The sequence below is a fragment of the Neocloeon triangulifer genome, unplaced genomic scaffold, assembly GCF_031216515.1.
Source record: "Neocloeon triangulifer isolate White Clay Creek 2 clone unplaced genomic scaffold, ASM3121651v1 ptg000022l, whole genome shotgun sequence".
NCBI classification, from domain to species: domain Eukaryota; kingdom Metazoa; phylum Arthropoda; class Insecta; order Ephemeroptera; family Baetidae; genus Neocloeon; species Neocloeon triangulifer.
The window spans coordinates 912472-929772 of NW_026775562.1; the positions used below are offsets into that span (position 1 = coordinate 912472).

General features: G+C 33.7%; 1 protein-coding gene across 1 annotated transcript in view; it reads left to right on the plus strand.

Moving 5' to 3' along the window:
• The window catches only part of LOC132204309 (tyrosine-protein phosphatase 99A), a 76178-nt gene that overhangs the window by 42076 nt on the left and 16801 nt on the right, over window positions 1-17301 (plus strand). The window contains exons 2-4 of the mRNA XM_059632754.1: window positions 7911-8237; window positions 9084-9207; window positions 11235-11419. Coding sequence (XP_059488737.1) covers window positions 7911-8237; window positions 9084-9207; window positions 11235-11419 — 636 coding nt within the window. The remainder of the gene's footprint in view (window positions 1-7910; window positions 8238-9083; window positions 9208-11234; window positions 11420-17301) is intronic.

Genomic DNA, 17301 nt, shown 5'->3' on the forward strand with positions numbered 1-17301 from the left:
CGCATCATTCAAATCCAAAATATTTATGAAAAATATAAATTAATTTTAACTCCCAGTAAAGTTTCGCTTAAAAAAAATAAAATGTTTCTAGAAAATTGTATTTGGCTGATTTTTTTTTAAATATTTGCAAAGCTACACAATAAATATCATCCAAAATAAGGATTTATAAGTATTCAAGAATTTTTATCCCAAAATAAATTATTTTTCAACATAAACACGGATTGGGATTTATTCACTCTCAAATCGTGGAATTCGTCAGATTTTATATTCAGAAACAATCATCTCAAATCTTTTGACTTGTTTCACCAAATTAGTTCAGAATCTTATCTAGGAACTTTTGATTTTCTGAAAGTTTCAAATCTTTTAAACTTGGGCCACCTACCTGCTCAACTAAAAAAAGTTTTCAGGCCTTTTAAAAGTCAGCCCACTCTAGTCGTTCCGATGGGAAATTAGCCAAAGTCTAGTCCATTTTCTCTGATAACAATGTATATAATTTAAAAGGCTCCTCTCTGCTATTACCCTGGGATAAGACGAAGAAAAGATAAGATTCGCCTTTTCTTGCGTGAAAAAAAAAATCATACACGCGTTTTGTTTGTGTGAATCTGCCGGCTGGCTGGCTCGTAAAATGCAAGTCTGGCGTGGTGCTTTCTTTTTCGCAAGAGGTGCTCTCCGAATTCAGAATCTTGCTCCCGTGCACGGAAAGAAAGAAAGAAAGAAAGCCAAGAAAGGAGGAGGAGGGTCGGAAAATTCGGATGAATATTTTATCGTTGATGGCTCAACTTTGAAGAGCGAGCGCGTTTCTTTTTATTTAAGGCGAAAGGGTTGAATGCACCCTTAGTCTCGAGTCTCGGGCTCGGAGAAAAATAATAATGCACGCAGCCGTGGCTGCCTTTTATGTGCTGACGGGCAAACACAACGGCGACGCTCTCATTTGCCAGACACGAAATATTCATGTCTAATCTCGCAGTTTAAAGGAAACGTGCCTCCCTCTCCAGACGTCTTTGCTTCGGAGCGACAGTCTAAAATATTAATTTGCACTCCGAGGGGTTTCGAGAATATGCGCGAGTAACTTTCTTGCCGGCAGCTTATCAATAAAACCCTAAAATAGCCAAATTTAGTTCCTTTTGAAAAATTAATAAAAAATTTTCGCTGCCTGATGTATTTGGAGATTGATTAATTTACAAACTGAAAGTGAAACTTGGAAACTTTGGATTTTGTTTCTCTTCAATTTCAAACCACAATTCGAATCAAAGTCAGCTGAACAATAATAATAATAATTCAACTACAAATTTAATCTTTCCAATTTAACTATCATAAATTGAAAGAATTGATTGTTTTCGATTTTTTCATATTTTTTTAAATAATCTTGATTTGCATAATTATAAAAAGTTAATTCTCAATGCTTCTCAATTGCGTTTAATTTTTTTTTACCATGAAAAGAAAAATTTAATATTAATCAATAAATTAAGTTTAAAATAACCATAATTGCATGCAAAATATTTTGAATTTTAATTAAATCTTATTATAATTATTAGTTTTTTTTGTTAATTTTTTTCCTCAATTTTATTAAACTAACAAGTTTTTAACTTATCAAAATAGCCTTTTTTTTGTGGATCGACACAATTTTTTAACAACTTTTTTTTTCAAATTTATTCTTCACTGCACTCAATGAAAAATAAATCAAATCTTCAGATCTTCCACGAAATAAGCAAACAGAAGTTTTGTATTCAAACAAGAGATTGGTTTCGAGTGTATCACGTCAAGATTCGCTTCACTGATATCGTCGCAGATTTGAATAAAAATACCACCTCTTGGCATGAAAAATTTTCCTCTTGGCTGTTGATGCGGAAATAAATATTTTCATTTGATTAGCCTCGCCTTCTCTCTGGCCAGGAAAAATATTGCTTTCGCACAACGAAATGAGACTTCTCGGGCGGCACGAAAGGCGCCATAAATAATTCATAAGCAGCGGCCGGGGAGAGAGAGAGAAAAAAAATAACAGAAACATACTTTATTCTGTGGTCAGCGTTCCGCGTGATATGGGACATTTTTCTGCCAATGGCCCGCCTCACGAGAATGTAATTCACGAGCGACGTTCATGGGAGATATTCTGAATAAATATTCGATCATGCAGTGCGGAATGGGTGTCGGCAAGGCCGTTCGCATTTTAATAATTCACCAGTTGATTTTGTGTGACTTTAAGCATATGTTTGCATTCAAAAGACATGTTGGGGATTAGATAATATTTTCATGCATAATTATATAAATTATTTATAGTTGCGTTTAAAGCGGATTGCAACAGCTCTTTTAAACTGGAATAAAATTTAGTTTTTATTTTTTTTTATTTTTATAATTATAAATAAAATAATATTATTAATAATACTTAGACTTGCGTAGTTTCAATGAATTTCTTATTAATTTTAAATAATTAATTTTATTTTCAAATTAAATCTGTTGTAAAAATTACAGTTAATTTAGAAATTTTGGTTATCCGATGGTTTAATTAAATTCCTATTATTTGGTGATGTTGAATGTTTCTAATTTTTTTTTTTAAATTTTATTTCAGGTGACTACAATGGGGATATAAACCAACCTATTTAATAGAACGGAAATGTTTGCTGAACAAAAATAAAAGTTGTCAAAAAAATTCGAATAAACCCTTCTGGTTAAATTCATTAGCTACAAAGATCATTCAGCTCTATTTGGAAATGCTCGCAACAACAAATAACATCACAAATCAAAGCAGCTAGCGGGGAAGCTCGATTTAATTGCAAATAGTTGTTTAATTTGTTCACAAAAGGTCACTTTGGTTCATACAAGGAAAACACAGTCATAATAGAAGTAAAAAAGTTTAAATGGGGAAAATACAAAAGCTTCTGAAAATTAATAGAAATATTTTAATTAATTTTTCCGTTTTTTTATCAATGCGAATATAATTTAATATTTAATCAATATCTTTTTGATAACATTAAATTTAACGAAATGTGAGATATAAAAGTTGGTTCGGATCACATTTTCTCTAAGCTAAGGGTGTGGAATCATCGTACGTGTAACACAATACCTTGCCGTCGGCGCATTTTCCTGGCGAGGACATAAAAAGAAATCATTTCTCTGCGGTTTGATGGGTCATCATTTTGATGCCCGCAGCGAGAAAAAGAAGAAAAGCTGGTCCATTTCTCATTGTTGGCCACCGCGTCGTCCATTTGTGCGCCGAGCAAACTTTTCATACCTTTTTTCTCTCTCTCACGTGCCCGCCGACAAATCTTTCCTCGTCTCTCCTCGCTGAAACGTGCCTTGTCAAAATAATTCGTCTCGTTTTAAAAGTTCCCATTAAATGAAACGGATTGCGCCGAAATTAATTTAAATCGTCTCCGAAAGTTAAATTATTCGACTTGACGAGTTGAGAGAGAGAGAGAAACTTCAGGGCCTGCTAATCGAGTTTTCCAACTCGGGCTGCGCGTCGGTTTTGTCCGCAATTATGCAAATTCGGCGGTCCTAATGAAAATCTGCGGTTAATTACCTTCTCAAGACTTGGCGCCCGGGGCATAAAGCAGGAGTCGCAGATTTGCTGGCGGACCGGCGGCGAGTCAATAATCGTAAGACGACTTTACGAGACACGACCATCTCTTGCTCCGCTTTTATTTCGCGGCACTTAAAAAAAAAAAGGAGGAAGAGAGAAACGGGCCATAGCAACTGGTGTGGCGCTTTTTCTGTCCATTTGCGCAAAAAGCGTGCGTAAAAATTAATGAGGGGGAAATCAGCGGCGGACGTAAGCACGGGATCGTAAAAAATTTACTGCGAGTCCGCGTGGGGCTGACTGAGTGGTGTAAATTTTGTCTGGGGTTGAAAACAAACAAATTCGTCATCGCTTCCGAAATTAAAAGAACACTTTGTCGTAGGAAGTAAAGAAGAAAATAAAAAGTCGGATGTGGAAAATAATTAATTTGCGGAAGTTCAAATTCTCGGATCAAATGGAGAGGTTTTTTTTTAAATTTTTTCTTATGAACAAAGCGGGTGAAAATTCGTAAATAAAAGATTAAAAAGCGCACAAAATGTATGTGTGAGTGTTTTTTTTTCATTACTTTTAATAATCATATATTCTAGTCTCAATTACTGAAATGGATCATTTTTTCAAAATTTGAATAAAACCTTCAGGACGAATGACTTTTCTTTCAACGATTTTTTCCCATTGGCTTTACCATTATTTTAATTATTATTATTGTTGTTTATTTTTCCAAATTGTTACATCACATTGTTGAAATTCAAACGTTGAAAACAATTTATTTGAAAATTATAATTTTTTACTGAATTAATTGTTTTTTTAGGAAGTATTTTTTCAATTAAAAAATGAATTTTTTTAACTTTGACCAACAATTATTCCATGCAAAGAAGTTCAAATCCTAGCAAGGACGTAAATATCACAAATTTAAACGCTTATAAATAATATATTTTTTGCTCTACATTTTTTCACATCGCCGAGCACATTTTTTGTTAATGAAACAGCGCAAATAGCGACCATTTTTTGAGGGCACTCGCAAACCTGCCAGAGCGAAAATAATGAATCAAGGCCTAAGATGGTAACTAAATCGTGCACACCTGAGTCGCTTCAATTACTCAAACGCTCGACTAATTAACGCGTTTAGGGCTGCAGCCGCCTTGACAAGCAATTTGTAAGAGACTCCAGGTGCAAATTTTTTACGTGGAACGGTAATTTCTTATGTGCGATGAAAAAATTAAAAATTCTGGAAAAATTTCATCTTTAAAATAATATCGCATGAAATTTATTTATTCACAAATGAATTACATTACAAGTAATTTTAAATTAAATAACAATGCTGGATTTAAAAAAATTGGTTAAATAAAGTGAAATAAAAATCGCTTACAATCTAAAAGGGGCATTTTTTTTTCATAAACTGTTAATATGATATTTTTCATGGAAAAAAAGAATTATAAACGCGTATTACAGAGTATTAATGAGAGACTGCGAGTACTATAGAAAAATTTTAAACGCAAATATTTCCATTTATGATTTATATTTCAGCTCGGAAATAATTCCTTTATCCACAAACAAAGAATTCTTTGTTTTATATTCGGGGTGGGGCAAACAAGCGTTTCAACGCAAACAAAAGCAAGACAAATACGTAGCGTAAAGAATAACAGCCTGTTTGTTTGAGGTATTTTCTCTGCGAGGTTCACCTCGGTGCGCTAATAATCTGCTCTTTCCCCGTTCGTCGATCGCCTCGGGTTCACATTTATTGTTTTTATTTATGTTTTTATCTCCCACATACACACACAAACAAAAATTCCACTTTTGATCAGTGTCACAAAGCAAACAAACACTGGAAATCAGCAACGCTCTGATCTCGGTTCGTTGCCCGGGCGACGCCCACCAACCAAGAGTAGGCAACCAGTCCTTCCGCCGTGCGCCACGGGTTGCATACATACATTTTGTGTGGAACCTACTTTCATTTAGTGAAAAGAAGAATGCATAATGCGATGAATTTTGGGAATCGATCGTAATATTGTACAATAATTAAGATTGAAGTTTGCTCATGATACATTTCATTCAAAATTTAAAAAAAAAATTGAATAAGTTATTAATTTTGAGGAAATCAAAGCATATTCAAACTGTGATGCTTTTGGACGATTTCACAACGGAAAAAAGTGATACCTGATCCGACATCTGACCTTTACTTTTGCAGTGCGGAATGGGCTGGGGCTAGAAAAACTTTGTGGGATGATCCGATTTCAGGAGATCAAATTTCCTTTAACCGTAACACAATATGAAGATATTAAAAAGTTTTGAGGCGAAGGAGATTTCCAATTTACATTTATTTTGTGTTAATGAAAATACATTATTTTAGTAAAAAATATTAAATTTTAGTAGTTGTTGAGATATTTATATTTATTTAAATTCTAATATTTATTTATGTTAAAGTGAAATTTTTATTTCTTTTCTTCTTCTAAATAACCATTAATTTTTTTGTGTAAAATTGTTTATAGTTGTAAATGGCACTGCTCTTGGTCTCTGTGTGTAGGAGTTTCCAAGAAATTTGTCTTTTACCTTTTGTCTTTCTTTCAAATTTTTTATTCTCCGCTTCAGTTTTGCAATCAGTGGCGCGCCTCAAAGGGCAAAACGAAAGAAAGGTGCAATTGGAACGATGTTTTTTGGTTTGGCGCTCAGCCAAATGGAAGCGATGTCTTGTGACGGAAAAAAGGAGGAGGAAGAACAAAAATCAGCTCGGTCAACTGCTGGTCGAGACACGTGCCGAAACGGGCTGTATTTATTTACGGTGCGCACTAAAAATCCCGATCTCTCGCTTTTATGACGGACAAGAATTGCTGAGCTCTTTGACACGCGTTCAATTATTCGTGCCTCCTCCATTGTCTGAAAACACAATTTCAAACTGCGACTCGCTTTCGTTACTTTTTAATAATCGGCTCGACGCCAAAAGACCTCGCTTTGTTTCAACGAAAAATAATATATTTCCCACCTTTTCATACTTTTATTCTCCCCTGGAAAACGAATCGATGAACTTCCGCTACCCACGCCAGACCATCTATGGTGGAAGAAAATTGAGTGTCACGAGTCGCGCCACTCATTCCGCCTCTATTAACCAAGTTCTGCGAGTGAAGATTCCGCCTCCGGGGACATAAGTTTGATAGGCGCCAATTTGAGGTGCAGACTCATTTATTGACAGCAAAGCTTGCGCGCACTGCTTGGGGGAACAAAAATGAGTTCGTCTCTTTCTGGAATTACGAACGGCTTCCTTGATGAACGCGGCGTGTATATTCCAATCTTGTTTTCATAACAAATGATGTAGTTTGACGAATGTTGTTCAAAACTTTATACTCCGAGCTACATTCAACTCCCTGCAACTTTTGCAATTTTACAACTAGTTCTGTTTGCTCTCTCATTCTGAAAAATTGAAACACGGAAGTTAAATCAAATAACAAAAATTTTTAGCGTCCAAAATTTACCTTTGTAATTTTCTTGCTAAATTTTGGTGTGTTGATTTATCATTATTTTGGAATTTTACACTCTCTAGAATTTCCCTCTTCTTAAAAATTTTGCAGTGGTTGATTTTATTCACCAGAAATTTAGAAATGAAAATTATAATACATCTTTTTTTTAATATTTAAATAGCCCATTTATGGTTATACAGTTTTTTCCATCAATTATTTTTATTAAATAAATTGTTTCCAACAATTGAATGTAAACAATGAATTTTTATAACAATGTGGGCAAATTAGCAACAATAATTATATATTTAACTATTTATAGATGATTTTTGGAAGAGTAAGTGGCTTTTTAAACAGTTTTAAAACTATTACAGGGTTAAAAGATTGACATTTAATATTAAAATAGCAAAATTTCCTTCAAATCAAAGAATATATGTTGAATTTCGCCTTAATGAAGCAAAGAAACGAATCAAAATCAATATTTGAGTTTCATTTCTCAGCATTTTTATTTGAAGTCCACCCGAGGGAGTAAACGTTAGCAGAGTTTTGCAGAAAGTGACTGTCAATGATCATAAAAGTCCTTTTGGGCCTTTATTATTAAAAATTCATGCAGGCAGGCGATAATGGAAGTTCAGAAAAAATACAATCTTCTAAATTTCACATCCCTATTTATCTTTTTATTAAAAATGTAAATAAATTCAACGTTGAAAAGTAAAATAAAATCTTTCAAAAAGTTATTAATTTTTTTTATTTGAAATGTATAGTAATGAAAATAAAATAATGGAAAAGAGAATCTTATTCTGTAAATTAAATTATTTTGTAAAACATTATCAATTATTATTAATATTTAAAAGTTTTTGACTGTTGTATTATTTATTACTTAAATTATATCAATCTGATTTTGTTCTGAAGTAAACAATTAACTTTTTTCCCTAATCTGTCCGCAGATATTCCCCACCTTCGTCGAGAAAAAGTGTTCATGAAAGCGGGAGCGAACGCGAGCCTCTCGTGTCCAGGCGTCGGCGAGCAGTCCATTGTCATCAACATGGAGTGGTTCTGCATCCGATGCGGTTCGTCCGGCGCCGCCGAGATCAAGTTGGTCGAGTTCATGGGCGAGAGCACCACCGTGTGGGAGCACCGGGGCCGCATCTCGCTGCACCCGGAGACGTTCGCCCTCAACCTGCACCCGGTGCTCAGCCAGGACACCGGCGAGTACATCTGCCTGGTCAACAACCGTCCCACACCCGAGGCCATCGTCAAGCTCGTCATTCAAGGTGAGTGAAAAAAAAATGAAATTAATAGAACAAATTTTGTTTAAAAGAATTATACTTACCAAATTTGAAATTTAGAGTTGTATAAAAAAAATGTTATTTCGATTTTTTTTTTAATTCTCTCCCAATTTCAATGTAACAAAGGATCTTTGCAAGTTATGTCATGTAATGAATTCAAAACATGTGAGAATAAAAGCAACTTTTTGACATAAAAAAAAAACGTTATATAGCTATGCTGACTATTTTGTGTCCATTTTATGGATTTTTATTGATTAATTATAATTTTTCTATTGTTGCTGCAAATTTATTTTGCTATATAGCAAAAGCGAAAAAAGAAATTAAAAAACAAAAGAATATTTTACAATTTTTTTAGTATTTTGTCTTCCAAAAAATCTATAAAATGAAAATTAAATTTAATTTGTCAGACTTATTTCTGCATTATTTTCAATTATAATTAAAAAACTTTTTCTTGTTAATTTAATCCAATTATTAATTTCATAGTTTTTTTTTTAACTAAAATTAAATGAAACATAAAAAAAAATACCTTTTCATTGTTTTATTAGTTTTTTGTTACTGTTTTCAAAATTATTTTACATGGATTTTTTTCTTTTTAAAGACATTTAATTCAAAAAAATCCAATTAATACAATTCTGCAAGGATTTTTGTTTCTTTAAACTTTATTCTCAACACTTTTTGCATTTGGTGATCCAAAATAAAAAGTTCCTGCTTTCTTCACTTCTCTCTGACTGAGAAGAGCTTCTAAAAATTTTGTGCACACGTGTGCGACGTCCCTGGTGGGCCACTTTGTCCCTGGGCTTGAATATTGCTGATTTGCGTTTGTTGTTGCAGACGTGCCTCCGCCGCCAGGCCGACCTTTGATCATGGGCTTCACGTCCCGCTCAGTCAATTTGTCGTGGGCGCCGCCGCAAGACATTCAAACGGGCCACATTCTCCACTACATCATCAGCATTAGGTATGTACACGGCGGCGCACTTTTCTTGCCATGGTAAACACAACGACAATGCCTTTCTCTCTTTTGAATGCCGCCACTGACAAGCTGACGTGCGCCGAGGAATTCATCATTTTTTCCGCTTTCGGCATTTTCCTCTTTACTTAAAGACGCGGATTAAGAATTGACACTTTCTCAAAGCCACGAAACAGTGGAGAGATGATATAAATACCATCATTTGTTGGTAATCAATTTGCAGCTTTTCTGCAAATTCATTCCATTTTCCGTGTTAATGATTGAAACTTCAAATGTTTGTTTACTATAACAAAGATAGTTTGTTTGTTTTGATGCTGTGGGCTATCATTAAAATAATATTAATTTGCACTGCCAATTTTTTGAAAAGGAAGGTTCACCAGACCTATTTATATTAATATTTCTTTTTAAATGTACTGTTTCAAATCATTATCGTATCATAGTTTCTATTGAGTTTCGATAATACAGCTATTGTCAATTATAATAATAATTAATTTCTAATTTAATTCAAAAAAATTTGACCCTTGTCCATATGAAAAATGTGAAAAGTTCAATTTTCAATGAAAAAAGCCTTTTGCTATAATTTTCTTTTGTGAGAAAAAGTAATTTTTTGAATTAAATAAAAAGTTCTGTTATTTGTATTATTTAATCGCTTTGTTTATGTATTAATTCATCAAAACATAAAATTCATTAGTAAAAAAAAAAATCAATAAATTTAAAAGCCTTCTTGGATTCGTAATATTTACACCCACCATTCTCAAGGTATATTAAAATTGAATAATTTTCCCTAACTTTTCTGTGGAAACCACAAACTTGATTGTTTTCCTCCTCTTTTTCCGCCTGCTTTATTTTGCACAAATTTGCCTAAGCCATTCTTCCAGATTAATGCCGAGAAAAGTTTTTCCTCCTCTTGCTTCTGACACGGTTTCCCTCGAGAGGAAGAGAAAAAAGTCAAATTTGACTTGGTCCTTGTCAGTCGCAGCTCGGCAAATATCAACTTGAGAGTGGAAGAAACAAGCTGAGAACTAGCGTTGCCAATAATGCAGCGAGTCGTGTCGCACGCAGCCCTGGCGAGGGCGAAAGCAATAATTTGAGCAACTCTCGGAGGCATTTCTCCCATTGAGCGGAAAACGTGGTCGGAATTTCCTAATTACTTCGGCGTTGAAATGAGGTGGCGAAACCAACCACGTCTTTGTTATTCGCGTATATTCAAACACTTTGGTGCGTTTCCCTTGAGGACGAGAAAAAAAAACAGAACTGAGAGAGAGACGATTGGATGGGCGTGTACTTTTGTGCAAAGGAACCGTTTGCATACGAAATCGCTCTCTCAAAAAGCTCTTTTCCAATTATTGAACGGAAGGCTTCGGAGGTAAACTTCGGTGCTCCCAAATTGCCAAATACGGGGAAACCGACGCCAATAATATTTCCAATTTCCAATATTCCTCGCAAGTTAATCAGGTAGCGTCACATATTTGAAATTTGTTCTATGTTAAATGTCAGACGTGCACATGAATTCCGAATATTCTCATCCAGAGAGAAAAAGCGAGAGAAAGAAATATTGGCCAGATTGGATTCTAATAATTAAAAAAAATTAATAAAAAATACAGGAATGAAATAATAATTTTTGCAAATGTTAATTTATAAATGCTCAATCATGTAGATATTTTTATATTACAAAAATTTGTATTTTTGTTTATGAAATACCAATAGGATAAAAGATCTATTTTAGAAAATCAGTATCAGAAAAATTTATTAGTTTTTTTTCTCTATTTTTGTATCTCAAGATTGCCTTCTGGTAAAATAAATAATGAACTTCAAATTAACTGAAATCGATTCTGAAATAAAATTTGGAAAAACAAATTTCTTAACATCAATAAGCTGATGAGCAAAATTGTTTTGAAAGGCACTGCAATTATTTATGCTTAAAGTTTTCCTTAAAAATAAAGGTTTTCACGGTTCTTTGAATTTTTTTTTTAGCTATTTTCCACGCTCCATTTGAACAATTCAATTTTCAACAGGGTCGGCGAGAATGGCGACTGGGACGAGGACATGAGCGGCATCGAATTAAGCGACAACCGAACGAGCTACCTGGTGGCCAAACTCCGTCCATTCACCGTCTACAGCTTCCGCATCATCGCCGTCAACGCCTTGGGACCCTCAAAGCCCAGCAAGGAGTCCTACTACATGGTCACCCTCAGGGAAGGTCAGTGAAACAAATCTCTCTCTTTGTAAGCCAAATTCTCTTGGGCTTTCAACTACCCAAATACAGATGCACCATATATATGAGCACCAGAGGAACTATAGAGATGCGGTTCAATTTATTTTGGTAAAAAGCCGCTTTTTAGGATTTATGTTCAAAAAATTAAAATATTGATGGGAAAGATTTAACCGGATTTAACAATTAAAATTGTTTTAAAATATTCACACCTTTTTTGTCACAGGTAATCTAGTTTATGTCTCATGTTATCTCATTAAAAAGTGGAGAGAATCTTATTTTAATTGAAAGATTAAAACACTTGACGATTTTTGATAGATTTAAACAATTGTTACTGATAGAGCCAGTTAAGTAATTAATTATATTATCAAAATTATTATTTAATTTTTAAAGTAGCTAAAATAAAAAATTTTCAAAATTTTTTAATGCATATTAAATAGGAGCGTTGATTTCAAGCAAATTAAATAAATCCTATAATTTTAAATTTTATACAATATAAATTAAAATAAAATAATTCAAATTTGACAGTAATTTGAAATACAGAATTATGATAGTTAGAACATGTTTCGTTCTGTATTTTTATTCTTTCATAGAGTGTTTTCGAATATTTTCATTTCCAGTACAAGCTCAAACTCTTTTTCTGCTTCATTCATTTTCCAATTCCAAAATTATGAAACTTGGAGAGGAAAATTATTTCAATCCTTTTGTATATTGCCAGATGAGTAAACACAAAATTCCAAATCACTTTGTTAATCTGCTGGGCGGTACATTGGAATTAAATTTTACTTAGTCAATAATCACCTGCATAATTCATATCTGAAATAGAAAATTTGCTGTAAATCCGACAACAGCAGGCAGCAGCTTTGACTGTTTCGAGTGGAGCTAATTGTTAGTCGATTCGGACAAACACAAAGCTTTGTCCGCGTTTTCGCGTGATTCGCACTCGCACGCAAGCTAATTGCAAATGACCGTGGCTAGAGCCAAATTGAACAAGTCACAGTGGCGCTCGTTTTGATTAATATCATTACAGAAAATGCCTGTTTGTTTTTTCGCAGCCGCGGATGATGATGATGGCAAAAACTGTAATATCAGACGGGAGAGTTAAAAGCTTTCGAAAGACAAACAAAGCGCAGCAGACCTGTTTATTTATTATTTCAGGCGGCGAATCATCTGCTGCGGACACTTTCGAACGAGGCAGTTGTTTTTTTTTCAACCGTAAAAGGCCACTGTTGGCAAAAAGGGCAGCGACGATGAATAATGGCGGAAATCTTTGCATGCCTGCCCTGCCGTTTAACGAGCGATTGGGGATCGATAATAAATTGGGGTCTGTTGCCTCCCATTATTTCAGGGGCGCATAATTACTCCCGAGCGTGCAAAAGCACAGCGAATCAATAATGCCAGAGCGCGCGCGATATAATGGTACATATGCATGCACGTGCTGCTAGGTGCATGAGCTACGTACACATACCCAACCGTGAATAATGTCACAGTTCGCTGAATCGGCGCCACACCCACGCTCTCGATACCAATCCCACCAAAGGGAAATCGAATTAATGGCTTTTAGTTTTATTATTATTCTCTCGTAGTTGAGTGAAATATTTGGTAAAATCTATTTCAGGAAATGAATCAAATTTCAAATTATACTATTATTATTATTTATTTGTCCTAATTTTTACGTGAAATTATTTACATTTAATTGTTGAATACAATCTATTTATAGTAAAACAAATTTTACTTTTATGCTCAGCTATCAATTCTTGTGAAACTTAGACGCTTTTTTTGCCTAAAATAGTTGACTTATTTTAGACACTTTTTTCATAGAAAAGACTGTTTTTAGACGGTTTTTATCCAATTTAGACGGTTTTAGACTGTTTTTCCAAGGTTGAAAATTTGGCTTGTAAAAAGAAGTCGCCGAGGGTGGATCTAGGGGTGAGGGGGTAAAAATCACTGTTCACAAAAACTAGCTAGAAATGCTCAGAATGACCTGTCCAAGATTTGTAGATGGTCGCCAGAAACCATGAATTTTTTTTTTAAAGTCCCGACTCCCGAGAATGCGCGGTAAACAAAAATCTGTTCACTTTTGAATATTGTGTGCACCAGGAGACGAAATGGTGAGTTTTAAACACTTTTAGACTGTTTTAGTCGATTTTTAGACGCTTTTAGACGGTTTGGGCGTTTAAGACGGTTTCAGTGGGTGTCAATCGTCTTGAAATTCCATGATTCGTGCACATTTGATGAATTCAGGCCAAACCAAAGCCCAGAAAAAAATAGTCGATCGTCTAAGTTTCACAACCCTACTTGTAACTTTGACTCAGCTTTGTCTTAATGTAATGCAAAAAAAAATCAACATTTGATCAACTGAATCAATCTTATTCTTATTCTGGAAAATGTTTTAAACTTAAAAACTTTACGACTATGGATTTTTTCCTGAATGCGACGCCAGCAATGGTTTTGTAACAGAAACACTCATTATTTTTTAGTAAAATTAAAGTTTGGCGATTCACTTATGTATTTATTTATTTATTCATGCTTGTCAAAGTTCAGAATCGTTGGAAAGTGAAAGCCATTTTCATCTCATTCACCACCAAAAAATTTGTCTGCACCTGTTCTAAATGAAATTAGGTTGATTTAAGCTTTAGTCGCATCTTTTTGCAAATTTTTTTTTTTATAACATTATTTTAAACTTCAAACTTTATTTATCCTGAAAATGATAATGAACAATATTAGATTGTTTGTTTCTTACCTTCCAGATTTAAAACATATTTTAAAATTAAAAACTAATTTTAATTTTGATAATATAACCAGGAAATTTTCATAAAATAATTCATAAGTCATCAAAGATTTTGAGGGCAGATCAGTTCTAAAAGTTTCCAAATAATACAACTAAACTGAAGATAAATAATTTAATTAAACGTTGAACTTATTATTTATTCAGTTTGCCATGAAAAATATCTATAATAGTGCATAATGCCAATTTTAAATTATTTATCGTAAACAAAAATTTTACATTTTTACGTGGTAACCCGTCGATAAATACCTAATCGCTATTTGATTTTCATACAAAGTAAGCATCAACCGTGATCAAATTCAATTTGGCCTTAAGCGGCCGCACCGAGTCTAAATTAACTTTGCTGACGGGCAGTATCAAACGCCGCGTGAAAATTGCGTGTCCGCGTAATTATATGCTAATCCGCGAGGCTCGGACGCAAAAATCGACAAACGAAATTGCACGCCGGCCCAGCATATTTGATCAAAAAAGCCGTCGGCCGCCATAATTAACCGAGGCGGTGCAAACACTCTTTGTAATGGCCACAGGCAGATTGGGGCACTCCACGGACCAATGAATAAATGATTTTAGGACTGTGCGTGGCCGCCTGTTGCCCAAGCCCATGCGTGGCCGCTGCTCCATAATTGATGAGAGCAAACTCATTCGTCCTCTTTAACATGAGCCGCAGCGAGAACAAACACCAATTTGCTTGAATGAAATGCGCGCCTCGGTTTGGTTAGGACGAATTTATATACATCTAGCCCTGTGAGATAAACTTTGGCCTTGGCAGGCGGACCCCTGTGACGACTTTCGAGGCAATTTGCTCGTGCACGGAGCGAATTATATACGTTTCACTAATTATTTCACTAGATTGTCGTAGACTGAAGCTGCATTACCCTGGGACGCTCCACGTGGCTGTACTTTCGTGTTTGCGTTAACTTTGGTTTATTCAAACAAAATTTGAGTTTAATAAAATAGAATTGGTTTCCAATTTAAATTAAAATAATCTATAATTTTAAGTTATTATAAAAAAATGAACATTAAATTAAAGAAATTATTGTTATTTTTTATTATCAAATCAATTTTTATTAGCATAATTCATTTATGTCATTTGGAAAATTAAATAATTGAGTTTAAAATTTTCGGTAGCTGATATCCAAAGTCATATTGTTTAGGACAATTTTCTCTCAATAGTACTTTCTTATTTTTAAATTAAACTTACAATCTAATTAATTAAAGCCACCTCACCTAAAACCCTAATTTACAAAATAATAAAAACTGAATATGGATGATATAAAGTTGATTTGTTGAACTTTTCATTAATTTTAGTAGGAAACATTTCACGCGGAAATATTATTTCATTAAATTCTCATTTAAAACAACGTTAAATTTGAGAAAACATAGTTTTCAAGACTGATTTATGGCCGCTAAACCACGACTTATCAATTGAATTGGCCTTGATAACTAAAATAAATAAGAATTGATGCATAAATAAATAGTCATCATAATCTAGGTCTATAATTATATTTTCAGGGCAGCAGGCTCTTTAAATTAAAAGAAATTATATTCTATAAAAAATTCCTTACTTTTAAAGAAGAACCCAGGTTTGAAAATTCAAACAGATTAAATTGCAAAAAACATTTTAAAAAATATAAATTTATTTTACCAAAATTAATGAAAATAGTTTCAAAATTAAAATAAACATCAATTTTAATTGCTATTTTATTTTTATTTTTTTTATTATTTTATATTTTTAAATGGTTTCATTAAAATTAAGCTCTTACATTAACTAAAAATTCAAGAGGAAAGTAAATTGTTCAACAGAATTCTTTTTTTTTTCTTATTCCTCGCCGTGTAGAAATTTTGAAAGCGTCAAAATAAAAATTTGAGATTTATCGCAGTCCACAGAAGTTGCGAAAATTCCTCGGCATGTCGGGGCCAACTGGAAAAGCTGCGCGGTATACGCAGAAGTGGCCACGCTGCCGAGATCCGTCCTGGGTGATGCAAGGAATTAAACTAAGGCACTTTTGTTGGTATTTGCAGTGCGGCTGCAAAATTCTCTCGTCCCTTCTCAACTAATCCTTTGGCGGCTTAAGCGTTTCGCATCGCCAGAGGACTGCCACTCTTGTTAGCGCCGGGGATTAATTCTTTTTACAAATTAATTACGAAAGCGCGTGCACGGGTGCGATATTCGGATCTACGCGTTGCAAAAAATATGAAAAATATTACGCAACACTTCAGAGGTGTGCGTGGCGGCGGCTCCCGCGTGAAGTGATTATTATTAAGCCCAGATTCAACATGGAATTTCTACACAGGCATTTTAATAAAGCATATTCAGTGTAAAAACTCGCTTCAATGTATAATTTGCGTGGGGGGAAAAACGTAACGTCAACTTAATTTAAATTTTATTCAAGGTCGACATGTTGAATAAAATGTGGTATGGTCTGCTGGAGAAGATCAGTGTCATTAAAATTGTAATTAATTTTTCAGTTTTGCTCCTTGTATGATATAAATTATTTATCCAGCCTTAAGTTAATGGTTGAAAAGATTCAATTCCATTGGTGAATATTAAAGTGAATTTAAACAGCACTAAAAAATACTTTGTAGGACTTTTCAGAATTTATAAAATTCCATACAATTGATCTCCAAATCCAGCAAGGTGCGGGTGGGAAATTAAAGGAATATTTTAAAATTGAACTGATCAAAATGAAAAGTAGAAATTAACAGTATTAAATATTTTCTGTACTTTTTATGTACAGTATTTTTTTTCTGTTTATTAGAGAACAGAGAAAAGATAAATTTATGAAATGAAAATCGATTATAAAGTGAGAGATTCAGCAGATTTATAAAAACTTTAATAAAATCATTTAATAATATAAATAAAATCCAAATCTCAATTAACGTCAATTTTCCTTTCATCTGTTGTTTGTGCATTGTTTAAAATTTCATTGAGTTGTTAAGCTTTGTGCTATTTATTTAATTTATTCACTAAAATTGTTCATTATTACTCAGCTTGGGGAATATATAGGTGATTTTGTGTGTGAAAAATTTGACTATTTAGATTTTCACAGCAGAAAGAATCCAAACACAAGTACACTAGTGA